The sequence below is a fragment of the Schistocerca gregaria genome, chromosome 4 (genome assembly GCF_023897955.1).
Source record: "Schistocerca gregaria isolate iqSchGreg1 chromosome 4, iqSchGreg1.2, whole genome shotgun sequence".
Classification (NCBI taxonomy): Eukaryota; Metazoa; Arthropoda; class Insecta; order Orthoptera; family Acrididae; genus Schistocerca; species Schistocerca gregaria.
In genome coordinates this window covers 290,529,766-290,543,828 of record NC_064923.1, presented here as the reverse complement: position 1 = coordinate 290,543,828, position 14,063 = coordinate 290,529,766, and the positions used below count along the sequence as shown (strand labels likewise).

The 14,063-nt window shown below is 42.7% G+C and overlaps 1 protein-coding gene across 1 annotated transcript in view; it reads right to left on the bottom strand.

Annotated features, from left to right (window-relative positions):
• LOC126267691 (A disintegrin and metalloproteinase with thrombospondin motifs adt-2-like) overlaps positions 1-14,063 on the bottom strand; it is a 215,507-nt gene that overhangs the window by 150,649 nt on the left and 50,795 nt on the right. The window contains exons 5-6 of the mRNA XM_049972994.1: positions 12,832-12,884; positions 4,475-4,624 (exon numbers count right to left, since the gene is read on the bottom strand). Coding sequence (XP_049828951.1) covers positions 4,475-4,624; positions 12,832-12,884 — 203 coding nt within the window. The remainder of the gene's footprint in view (positions 1-4,474; positions 4,625-12,831; positions 12,885-14,063) is intronic.

Sequence of the window (14,063 nt, the reverse complement as noted above, 5' to 3'; positions counted from 1 at the left end):
GGTAATCAAACAGTATTTTATAGTCACGTAAATTACATAAAAATTACGGCGTATCTAATAGGTACGTCTTTTCAGGTAACAAAAGGGCATATCAGCTCACTTCATTGTATCGATGAACAGGAGAAGACATAACAAGGCAAGTTTTTTTGTTATTCATATATTTTTTGGTTTCATCGACTTTCAATAATTTGCTTAATTTTTAGTGTAAGAAAATACATTTAAAACGATTTTCGTGTATCTTTCATATACAAAACATTACATTTAGCAAGGCTCTGATAATTTTTAAATTTCTTTGTTTCCAAATTGAATTACCTGCTAGTTAGGTTTCTTTCAAACAAAACAGAAACAAAAAAAGGCGGGGTTGTGGGTCATTTTGGCTCAGTAGGAAAAGCGGTGCCTCTCCATTCGAAAAGACATAGATTGCCATAATATCGTATTTACTTATTATCTCAAAAACATTTGTTCAGAAGGAGCTTCCAAACCAAAAACTGTCTTACTCCAAACTTAATTATTATTATTATTATTGTTGCATTAACTTTAATAATGCAACATAAAAACCTAATTTTTACTAAGCGTGTGACGCAAGCATGAAGAGAAAACCACATTTTATTTTATGCTTCCATAAAGTCTCTACTTCGCCTACGAACTCAGAGACAACGTGAAGTACATATAGGGTATAAACGATTACTATTTACAATGTAGCATCCGGTGCCACTCTTTATTATTTCCCTGCGATCAGCCATACAACGCTACAGTTGGCTAAACGAGAGGTTCTGCACAATCACGGAAATTACTTCTAAAAGTGTGTAAGGATTCTGTAATGAAAAAATCTCTATACTCCAGGGGGGGAGGTAAGTGCTCCCTCTTGTTGCCCTCCATCCTTCAGTCACCTACACAACTAGTTTTCAGTTTTTCATAAGAACCATGTACCAAGCGCAAATGAACGGTGAACGAGCAAAAATGAACGGTTCCCAAAAAAGAAAGATCAGCAGTGAACTAGTTGCCAAGGATGAAGGAATTTGCCCATCTCTAATCTCGACCTAATGACGACTCAGGCTCAGAGTCAGACACACGTATGGAGGCCGCAGAGTCACTGACAGACACTGCAGCCAGCGCTACGAGACGCTCGGAAAGACTCCACGGTCACCGCCAGGAAGCGATCGAAACGCGTCCAATAGTGCTCTCAATTACTGTTTGTGGCCAGTATTTGGGAACCAACAACGACCGTACAGTTTGACTTCGAATCGTTTATCAGCTTTCGGCGTCTCTTGAGTGACCACGAATATCTGCCATGGCCAGTGCAGTTCGATTCTTAACGCATTGCTCCTTTGGGAGACTTCGCTACTGCGTACGACCATTCGACTTCCGATTATTGAGGTTTATGGTTAAAGGACCTTGTTCAGTTGAGGTTTTTGTCGAGTTTTTCACAACATGGACAGCTTACGAACTATTTCACTTATTGTACCGTCGCTGTGTTTCAGTTTAACACTTTGTTCTTCACATTTAGAAAAAAAATTGGGGAAAATTTTTTTGTGATGAATATTTACTGTATATGTTGCGCATATGCCATATCCTCTGCAAAACTTCTTTTGAAGCTATAGGTTAATAAATAAAATAATGATTCCAAATGACATCATTAGAAATTACATAATAATTACTCAAAAAATGCATACATAACTATAGTGTAAACTTACCGTATTTCTTTCCCTTGCCCTTCAGGAACTACGTAAAGTTGGTTCCATAACCAAGAATTTCAGTATACTCAGAATAAAACTAAACAAAACAGTTATTGAAACTTCCTGGCAGATTAAAACTGTGTGCCCGACCGAGACTCGAAATCGGACGAATTGCCTTTCGCGGGCAAGTGCTCTACCATCTGAACTACCGAAGCACGATTCACGGCCGCTACTCACAGCTCTTCTTCTGCCAGTATCTCGTCTCCTACCTTCCAAACTTTACAGAAGCTCTCCTACATACCTAGCAGAACTAGCACTCCTGAAAGAAAGGATACTGCGGAGACATGGATTAGCCACAGTCTTGGAGATGTTTCCAGAATGAGATTTTCACTCTGCAGCTGAGTGTGCGCTGATATGAAACTTCCTAGCAGATTAAAACTGTGTGCCCGACCGAGACTCGAACTCGGAAGAATTGCCTTTCGCGGGCAAGTGCTCTACCATCTGAGCTACCGAAGCACGATTCACGGCCGGTACTCGCAGCTCTACTTCTGCCAGTATCTCGTCTCCTACCTTCCAAACTTTACAGAAGCTCTCCTACGAACCTAGCAGAACTAGCACTCCTGAAAGAAAGGATACTGCGGAGACATGGCTTAGCCACAGTCTTGGAGATGTTTCCAGAATGAGATTTTCACTCTGCTGCTGAGTGTGCGCAGATATGAAACTTCCTAGCAGATTAAAACTGTGTGCCCGACCGAGGGCTTCTGTAAAGTTTGGAAGGTAGGAGACGGATACTGGCAGAAGTGCAGCTGTGAGTACCCGCCGTGAGTCGTGCTTCGGTAGCTCAGATGGTAGAGCACTTGCCCGCGAAAGGCAAAGGTCCCGAGTTCGAGTATCGGTCGGACACACAGTTTTAATCTGCCAGGAAGTTTCATATGAGCGCACACTCCGCTGCAGAGTGAAAATCTCATTCTGACAACAGTTATTGTTCACTCACAAATGCAGTACCACAACTCACGACACTTCTCTGTTTTGCACTTCAAACAAACGGCTAGTCACGAAAGCAAACGCCACCGTGATCTGTTGGCCAAACTTGGAACTACGTGAAGCGATACCAAACGGTATCATTCAAGCATCGGGAACTCAAAAAGGCCAGCAGACGCAGAAAGGGTTAAGAAAAAAGCAGGGTAATCGTGAAAGTAGTGTCAAATACTTCAGACTACATTATTTCAGAGCTGCCACCACAGGGATAAAACTCCATTTAGAGCTTCCAGTACTTGGCTCTCTTTTTGGAAGTCTAATGCTAGAATTAGCTCAATGTGGATTCACAGCCATAGAATACTGATGAACTAAAGACATGTTTTCGCAGAGGCTCTAACTAGAAGTGGCATTTTTATTTGCTGTTAGACACTATCAACCTCATAGTCATTACCAACTATTTCCTTGGAAGTGCTCGTAAGTCTGCTGTTTGTAGACAATCCCTTGACATTCTTTTATTTCATTTATAGGTCACAAACATTAGACAGAAGATCATTTGCATACAAATGCTTGATAATAACTATGAAGCTGAAACTGGCCAATTAAAAAAAATGTTGCGTTACAGCATCAGCAAAAACGTATCTTAACTTAGCTACGTGAAAAGATTTCGGCCTGGTATAGCAATGTTGGTACAGTTTCCACAATAAACTAGACAAGTGTTAATTCGGTCTACGTATAGATTTTTGTACAGCTTTTTAAAGTGGGCATTCGGACTAAGTTTCGTTCAAGCAGAGAAACTCGAGTAGTGAGTCGTCAAAAAATTATTCTGTTTGACCGACGTATATTAATCAATATAGGTAGTTTAGAACGAGAGATGCTTTATTTTCCATCTTTCGAGAAACTAGAGTGCGAACTAAGTGCGTAGTAATACTCCTGACGATGAACGTGAAGAACTTCCCAAAACAACGATCACACGTGTAAACAACAGGATGATCGACTTTTAGTGGTACTAAATACTTGACTCCACTGGCATAGTAGAAGAAATAGTGGGGTACGCTTTTTTAGTCAACAATTGTAACCAAAAGCGAATACAAAAAACTAAATGTCAAAATAGGCTAATCAAACTAATTTTATGTAACAATTTTTTACTATGGAAAAGACGTAAGTCCATCACTTCAGAGTAGGTACAAAACAGCAATGAAATCGTTGGGAGAAAGGAACGTGGTGGCACTGCTAACAGAAAAAGATTTGTCCATTTCATCTTCTGGAACGGTTATAACCCGTGTTTTCCTTGGAGCATCGATTTTCTTGCAAAGGGTAAAGCGATAGCTGGGGAACACTGTTTAGGTTATCTACATCAACTACGTGAAAAATTACAAAGAAGAGGTCCGGAAAGCAAAAGAAACTAATTCGTGTTTCACGAGCACCATTTATTTATCCAAGAATAATTGACAATGACAGAACTGTGGGATTTGCATTATTAACCGTTAGAACATTTCCTCTATTCATTATATTTAGTCCGTTATTACGTCCTACTCAGAAGTGGTAAGAAATTCTGGGTGGAAAACGTTCTGCGTCCAACGAAGAACTTTTGGCAGCTGTGGGAGGAGATATTTGTACTTTGGAGACAATAAAAGACGAAGCGGTTACTTGGTGCGAATACAAGACAAGTTTTATGATAATTTACGACTACATCTATAGTCTTCAGTCGTACGCAACATATTTATTCTGTTTGTTCAAATGGAGACAATAAGACAGTGATCAATCCACTGGACGAGATACAAACGCCCGCTGTGTTTACGTCATTATAGGCTGGTACGTACCCCGTTGACGTAGGCGAGCAGCATGTCTCGCAATCTCTCGTCGCTGTTGTGGAAGAATGGCGCGAACAGCTTGTAGGCGGCCTCGTCGAAGAACAGCGCCGCCTCCACAGTGTAGCCGGAGGCCTTGCCTCGCCGCTGCCGCTCCGGTTCCTGCCAACACGTAACCGTATCTGTGCTGATCTGCATCTGAGTCTGCATCTACACACCTACTGCACAAGACAACTTCTGGTTTGTTGTGAAGGATACCCCTGATTCTCCCGTTCCCATCGAGAAATGGAAGAACGTTTATAGGTTAACCTGCGTATGAACAATAATTTCTGCCATTTCTTGTTGCAGTAGTTTCGCGAGACATACCTGGGAGAAAGTGGTAATACGTTGCCCGACGGCGCTTGGAACGTACATTACGGAGCATCTATGTAGCGCTCTCACTCTAACCAAACGATCTCAGAACGAATGGCCCTGTTCTTTCTTGAATACTCTCTACCTCTTACACCAATATAAGCTAGTATGGGTTCCTGACTGCAATACTCTTTTCTACGGTCACCTACTTCGTATGCTACACTTCTTAAGGCTCTTGCAATGAATCTCAGTCCGGCATCTGCCCCTCCTACAACTATTTTATGTTGTCATCTCACTGCAGGTCCCTCGTACGACCATGCCCAGGCATTTTACAGTTGTTTCTTCGTTCAGTGACTTTTTATCAATTTTGTAATAGGACAGTAACCTATATGGGAGCAATATGTTACATTTATTTACGTGCAGTGTCAACTGCCAGTCCCAGGATAAACCGTTCCTCCTCTGTAGGCCCCTCTGTGACAGATCGCTGTCATCTGGCATTGCAGACTTCCTACAGACAGCGGCCGCGTCCACGAACAATCTCATGAGGCTTCCCACATTACCCACAACCATTTATACTTATATACTGTAAACGGTGACGGTCCTATAGCTCTCCAGTCATACTCAAATGGCTCTAAGCACTATGGGACTTAACATCCTAGGTCATCAGTCCCCTAAACTTAGAACTACGTAGACGTAACTAACTTAAGGACATCACACACATCCATGCCCGAGGCAGGATTCGAACCTGAAACCGTAGCAGCCACATGGTTCCGGGCTGAAGCGCCTAGAACAGCTCGGCCACCTTGGTCGGCCCCAGTCATACTCCCAAATTTACCTTTACATCTGTCGATTACTTCCCATTAAGAGCAAGGTATTGAGCCATACGTGTTAAGAATCTCAGAACTCAGTCACAAATTCCATCTACTTCTTTCACCTTCTAACCCACTACATGTTGCTTTTCATTTATCTCATGATAAATACACTCCTGGAAATTGAAATAAGAACACCGTGAATTCATTGTCCCAGGAAGGGGAAACTTTATTGACACATTCCTGGGGTCAGGTACATCACATGATTACACTGACAGAACCACAGGCACATAGACACAGGCAACAGAGCATGCACAATGTCGGCACTAGTACAGTGTATATCCACCTTTCGCAGCAATGCAGGCTGCTACTCTCCCATGGAGACGATCGTAGAGATGCTGGATGTAGTCCTGTGGAACGGCTTGCCATGCCATTTCCACCTGGCGCCTCAGTTGGACCAGCGTTCGTGCTGGACGTGCAGACCGCGTCAGACGACGCTTCATCCAGTCCCAAACATGCTCAATGGGGGACAGATCCGGAGATCTTGCTGGCCAGGGTAGTTGACTTACACCTTCTAGAGCACGTTGGGTGGCACGGGATATATGCGGACGTGCATTGTCTTGTTGGAACAGCAAGTTCCCTTGCCGGTCTAGGAATGGTAGAACGATGGGTTCGATGACGGTTTGGATGTACCGTGCACTATTCAGTGTCCCCTCGACGATCACCAGAGGTGTACGGCAAATATAGGAGATCGCTCCCCACACCATGATGCCGGGTGTTGGCCCTGTGTGCCTCGGTCGTATGCAGTCCTGATTGTGGCGCTCACCTGCACGGCGCCAAACAAACATACTACCATCATTGGCACCAAGGCAGAAGCGACTCTCATCGCTGAAGACGACACGTCTCCATTCGTCCCTCCATTCACGCCTGTCGCGACACCACTGGAGGCGGGCTGCACGATGTTGGGGCGTGAGCGGAAGACGGCGTAACAGTGTGCGGGATTGTAGCCCAGCTTCATGGAGACGGTTGCGAATGGTCCTCGCCGATACCCCAGGAGCATCAGTGTCCCTAATTTGCTGGGAAGTGGCGGTGCGGTCCCCTACGGCACTGCGTAGGATCCTACGGTCTTGGCGTGCATCCGTGCGTCGCTGCGGTCCGGTCCCAGGTCGACCGGCACGTGCACCTTCCGCCGAGCACTGGCGACAACATCGATGTACTGTGGAGACCTCACGCCCCACGTGTTGAGCAATTCGGCGGTACGTCCACCCGGCCTCCCGCATGCCCGCTATACGCCCTCGCTCAAAGTCCGTCAACTGCACATACGGTTCACGTCCACGCTGTCGCGGCATGCTACCAGTGTTAAAGACTGCGATGGAGCTCCGTATGCCACGGCAAACTGGCTGACACTGACGGTGGCGGTGCACAAATGCTGCGCAGCTAGCGCCATTCGACGGCCAACACCGCGGGTCCTGGTGTGTGCGCTGTGCCGTGCTTGTGATCATTGCTTGTACAGCCCTGTCGCAGTGTCCGGAGCAAGTATGGTGGGTCTGACACACCGGTGTCAATGTGTTCTTTTTTCCATTTCCAGGAGTGTACATCAAACACCGGATTTCAAAACAAGTTCATATTACAATAAGGTAGTTTTAAATGAGACAGTAAAAGTACCTTGAAATAATACTGATTGCCGGCCGTTGTGGCCGTGCGGTTCTAGGCGCTTCAGTCTGGAACCGCGTGACCGCTACGGTCGCAGCTTCGAATCCTGCCTCGGGCATGGATGTGTGTGATGTCCTTAGGTTAGTTAGGTTTAAGTAGTTCTACGTTCTGGGGAACTGCTGACCACAGATGTTAAGTCCCATAGTGCTCAGAGCCGTTTGAACCATTTTTTGAATAATACTGATTAAGGGAGCATTTATTACCCTCTATGGTACTCTCGAAAAGTTGATTAGAATGCTGTAATTCGTTGTAACATGGGTTTAATTAGGAAAACTACACCCTCACACAGTGAAAAAGTACCGTAAGCAGGACAGTTCTATGTCTACTGTACGAAGATTTGATTCTCTGATTCGCCTACACATTAAATAGACTAACAGCTAAAATACTGAACCAGAAAGCGTCGCGGTTTGTTTCATCTGCATTCACGTGGCTACTCTGCAATTCGCTCTTACGTACTGGCCACAGTGTTCATCTAACCACTGTCAGACTATATCTTACTCCCTCCACTCTAGAGTAGGCCGTGAACACTCTAATTTCCCTTATTTTATTGCGATGGTCATTTCTCCCTAGGTAGGTGGGTGTCAACAAGATATTTTTGCATTCGGAGGAGAAAGCTGGTGATTCAAGTTTCAGGAAAAGATACTGCTGCAAGGAAAACTGTTTCTGTTTTAATATCTATCATACTCCCTCCAGCTGCCAGCTGCCCTTCTTTGAACTTCAATCCTTACTGGCAAGAACCCCTTACTGCTCAGCAATGCCCCAGAAGAGAACGAACAAGCGTAGTGTAGTTAGTCTCTTAGTAGATTTATTGTCTTCTAAGTCGCACAAATGAGACGATACTCCACATCCACGCAATTTGAATAGAATTCGCTTATGAGGAACGGTGTCAAAGGTCCTCTGGAAATATAGACATATGGGATCAACTTGAGATCCCCTGTCGGTAGCGATCATTACTTCGCGTGAATAAAGAGCCAGGAGTGTTTCACGAGGACAATATTTTCCGAATACGTGCTGTGTATCAAAAGATTGTTTTCTTCGAGATATTTCATAAAAATCTAACACTGTATATGTTCCAAAATTATGCAACAAATGATGCCAGCGATATGGGTCTGTAATTCAGTTGGTTATTTATATTTCTTTTCTTCTCAATTGGTCTTTAGCCACGGATCTTTCGCCTAGTGAGCGATTGTGTATGATAGGTAAATATGGAGCTAATACATCACAATACTCTGAAAGAACTTTACTGGTATGAAGTCAGGATCGGAACACTTACGTTTTTCAAGTGACTTAAGCTGGTTCGCTACACTGAGGGCGTCTGCATGGCGCGACACAATTAAAGGAGCACTTTTTCGGAACCCCGTAATTGCCTCCCATTGCGATGTATAAGTCTGAAATTTGGCTCCAAGGTGCCTGCGATCTTCCTCTAGATTGGTGCAAAAGCGTGACGACCAACGATGTCAGCCTTTGGCTCTGCGACGCTTTAAACAGCAAGATGTCGCCATTTGTGAAAGTAAAGCCACAAGTCAGAAGTTCATGTGAGCTGTGAAGTGGGTTAATGACGTCACATTGGCACCAAATTTCACCGCAGTTCTGTCCAACGCCACCGTGGTCGTGGCACATGATAAGGTCATCAAAGCCACTCTTACACACATTTCAGCTCTTGTTTTAAAATCTCTGCAGTGGAGGTCACGACCGCCACACAGCGTTGAAATCACACGATTATTTTCTTACAGGTGTCCGAGAAAAATATTCCAGACACTACTCCTCTCAGAATCGAGAGATAAATGCCTCAGGGGGTGGCACAAAGAGCTTAATGGAACTACCCCTTGTCTTGGGGCATTGATTCCCGCACATTTCGAGGTCGGAAAGGACATTTCACAGTGCGATCAACAGGGAGATGGTCTTGACAGCTTTTAACAGTGCTGAGACCTTCGGACGCTTCAGTCCTTCTCTAAGCATAATGTGGGGCTGCACCCCCACTGAACGTGATCGAACCCGTTTGGAGTGCAGCGCGACCGCAATTTTTGCTCTCGTGTACAAGTTGAACCACTAGGGATCGTTCAGAACCATTATGACGAAATTTGAACATGATCCAAGACATCAAATGTTACTTATGCTTTTTCGACTCTCTTGTTTTCCGCCCTCCTGTGGCATGGTTGGAACCTGTACACGCGAGCAAAAATTGCGATCGCGCTGCATCCCAAATGGGTTCTGTGGGGGTGCAGCCTCACATTATGCTTAGAGAAGGGTTGAAACGCCCGAAGGTGTCAGCAGCGTCAAAGGCTGTCAAGAACATCTTTCTATTGCTCATCGCAATGTGAGATGTTCGTTTTCGACCGCGAAGTAGAGGGGAATCAGCGCCCCCAAGCGAAGGGGTGGTTTCATTGACGCCCTTTGTGCTTCCCCCTGAGGCATTTCCCTCTGGATTCTGAGCGACGGTGTGTTTGGTATGTTTTCCTCGATCACCCATAATAAAACTGCGTGATTTCAATGCAGTGTGTAGCAGTCCTGATCACAGCAGGGACTTCAAAACAAGGGGTGAAGTGTAGGTAAGAGGGCTGTAACCATCTTCTCATTGTGTGACTCGTCCAAGGTTGCACTCTTACAGAGTAATGTTCTAGGCACCTAGGCGCCAGATTTCAAAGTTATGGGTCGCAATGGGAGACAATTACGGGGCTTCCAAAAGGTAATCCTTTAATTATGTTGCGCAGTGCACTTCTAAGTTACTCATGTTTGCATGTGTTCTTGATTTAAATTCTGGAATATTTACTTCATCTTATTTAGTGAAGAAATCTGAAAGAACTGCGCTTGGTAACCCCACTTGTCACATTATCGTGGCTGTCACGTTACTGAGTCTTGCCCGTGATATACTTTACAGACGATCGAAATCTTTTTGGACTTTCTGCCAGACTTCGAGACAGAATTTCGTTATGGAAACTATTAAAAGGGTCTCGCAGTCAACCGCGCGCAAATATTTCGGGTTTACGCAAATCTTAGAGGTTTTTCGATCTTGTAAATCTGGCACGCCTTTTCCGTTGCTTTTGCTACAGTGTCCCGACCACATTCATGTGCATGGGAGATATATTATTAATTTACTTGGTGTGAAACTCTCAGGTGCCGTCAGCACCATTTATTTGAATGTGAGCCAGATCTGGTCCACGCTTACGTAGCTAGAAATAAGGACTGTCTCAGTAGATCATCACGAAAATTTTTATCTACTTTTTTAAACAGATGCATTTTACGTTTATTTATAGTGGATTCGGTTGTTAAAGTAATCATTCTTTCTACATGTATCCGTCATGACGCTCCCTGTATTCCCGCAGGAGAATTTGTTGCGAAAATGATGTATTTTATAGCAATCATTTACACAACATGTGTAGTTCTGAACTAATTGTTAAAAATAATTGTAAGTAGCGGCGTTGGGGGCTGAAGTTAACTCACGATCCCTAACCTGAAAATGTGAGCTTGATTACACCAATCATATGAGGTTTTCTCATATCAAATATAATTAGACTGTTTCTAGAACCCGGATTTTATATAATTAAGTACTCTTTACATGTACTTACAAGAAGAACTAAAATGTGTACGAATTACACCGAATGGACCCTTATTACAAAGTTTTGAATTATGTATTTTGAAGTAGAACACATATTTTACACCATACTACATAATTTTACATACTTCAATATTATTTCTAATGTCAGTGCTGTAACCACTGATGTTAAAATAGTCCTTAACCAAACATGTGATAAAGGTATAGGATGTAGGATGGAATCTCAAAGAACAACATTTACGATGCAATCTACATATTAGGAATACCGTAAACAACGGATTTCTTCAAAGAAACAGGCTCTCCTTACACAGTTGCAGGGACGGCCTGTATCATCTGATAGTGAATTTTACAAAAAAGTGGCTCTGAGCACTATGGGACTTAACATCTGTGGTCATCAGTCCCCTAGAACTTAGAACTACTTAAACCTAACTAACCTAAGGACATCACACACATGCATGCCCGAGGCACGATTCGAACCTGTGACCGCAGCAGTCGCCCGGTTCCGGACTGAGCGCCTAGAACCGCTAGACCACCGCGGCCGGCAGTGAATTTTACAAAGAACAGTGTTTTGTATTTGTTGCAGGCAAAATATCCTGGAAAAAGCCTCATGTACCCGAATTTAAACATTTCTTGCAGAAATACTGCACCCGCGACATTCCCGACGAGTCCACTCTCAGGAAAATTATCTGGACTCTTGCCATGTTAACATAGTAGAAAAAAATAAGGGCTGACACTGGCAAAATCACCTATAAGGAATTCTGAAGCTGCATCTAAACCCTATTTAATTTATTGCAGACCTTTGGAGGCAACAGATAGTTCGATGTTACTATATTCATTAATGATGGACTTACGTTCTACGCCCAGATGGCGTACAAGAAGAGAGAGTCCTGTTGATGTACAAAGATGCTGTTTCATACGTATTGAAAGCGGAAAACTAGCTTCATACGTTTTTTTCAGATTTAGTGCATGTTACGTGTAAATGAGTGCCAAAGACAGACATCAATTCTCAAAAGTAAATACCAGCAACGAAGAAAATTTTCTTGAAATGTGCCTACCGTGTACAACGCTAGAAGTAGCAGCTGCCTGATGTACCTCTGCCTCAGGAGCCAGCGATAACAAGATGGGCAGCGTAGATTAAAGCTGTGATTTTCTACAGTAAGCACTTTGAAGCCGTGAAGTCAGTGATGAAGAAGTTTTCTTCTGATCCTGCATTGTCTGTGACTGAGTCTCTGCCCCCATTCAACAGTTCCAAAGTGCTAATTTCAGTTTCATACCGTCCCTACAGCTGGCGGACCGAAAGTATGAAGAAACTGCAGACTGAACGTATACCTGTGGAAGTAATGGAACATGAAGTTCGGAAGGACTGTGTTGTACCAGGTGGCGTGGGTGGTGTGCTTTCCAGTAAACTGCAGTCTGTGCTGCATAAGAACCCTGGTTACTCAGATCTTGTTATTTTGTTTCGCTTATTTAATGGTGAAATTGTCGAACCCCCTGGGAATATTATTCCAGTACAATCCCTCACCGATCATTACACATTTGTACTTCAGTACTTTGTAGCAAAAGTCAACTGATTAAGAATTAACATAGATATTTTACGAGACTATATGTGAACTTATATTTTATAACAAAAAATTATATTTTGGATTTAACATGTGATTACTTCATTACAAAGTTACATATTTCACGAATTTAGGTTACATATTTATGTACATATTTCTTAATTTGGTGTTACATATAATACAGACCCTAATAATTACGTTTCATTTGCTATATTGTTTCTCTAAATTCCAGTTTCTAAGACTTAAGATTCCTTTATTGTGTCCCACATATGGACCAAACAATCCAGCGTGGTAAGATAGCTACATGTTTCCGCTTTTCTGACTCAACACAAACGTCTAAATAATTTCTCTGAATTTCCTCAACATAAGTAGAGAGATACTCACAAAAATGTCAGATACTTCGTTGACTAGTGCCTCTCTGTCAGCCACAAGCGGAACTGAAACGATAAAAAGAAAAACATTAATATCACAGCAACATTTAATAGGACTTCTCATTTTTGCTTTTATATGCCTCACAATAGTTTTCTTGTTAAAATGTGAGTGAGACTGATCAGTAAAGACGCCTGAACAAGTCAGTCATTTGTTCCATGATAACCAGGGCCAATGTTCGGTATTATGATTTAACAGCAAATTAAATTTGATTGAAGTAAGTCCGGTAAATTAGAATTCAAGACAAAGATACATAAATTTTTCATATTTTTTTCCATACTATTTATCAGATTGTTATTTTGTGATGGCTTAACTACTTCGCATTCACACTGAAATTGTACAGCAAACTAATTCTTATTTACTCACTCAGGTACCTTACCAATTATTTAAAATAGAACATTTCAATGGAGTTCATTTGCAAATTTCATGAGGTATGTAGATGTAAGTAGACGTTACTATAAGGTAACGCAATTTTTTCTGTAATAGGAAGTTTTCTCCAGCCAATTATTTACCTCAGTCGATCATTTACCTCTTATTCCACGTTCAAATGGTTCAAATGGCTCTGAGCTCTATGGGACTGAGGTCATCAGTCCACTAGAACTTAGAACTACTTAAACCTAACTAACCTAAGGACATTACACACATCCATGCCCGAGGTAGAATTCGACCCTGCGACCGTAGCGGTCGCGCGGATCCAGACTGAAGCGCCTGGAACCCCTCGGTCACTGCGGCCGGCTATTCCACGTTATTACTTTTGACTTTAGTAGCGAACAATCACTAATGTTTTATCTCTGTTATTTGTACCGTGTTGTTGTGTTGGTTGTGTGTACGTAAACACATAAACAAATATGTAATTATTAGTGTTGTAATTATTGATTAGGTAACAAACAGGTGATGTTCGAATGAACTGGCAACAGTGTAATATCACAAATTAATTCCTTTTATTTCTCTGTGTGTTATCTGGAATTTCGTGGAAACTCTTATTTTCATTTCATCTTTACTGTGCATGATTGTACTATTCTACATTCATCATTCCAAATTTCTGTAAACATGGGGTATACAAAGTTGTCTATAAAAATAATTTGTTGTACACTTTTCCCATAAATCATCTGTTCATTTCGGAGACGATTCCCTTAAAATTTTCTTGCTACTATGAGGTCCACGTGAACACGGTCAATCCATTCGCG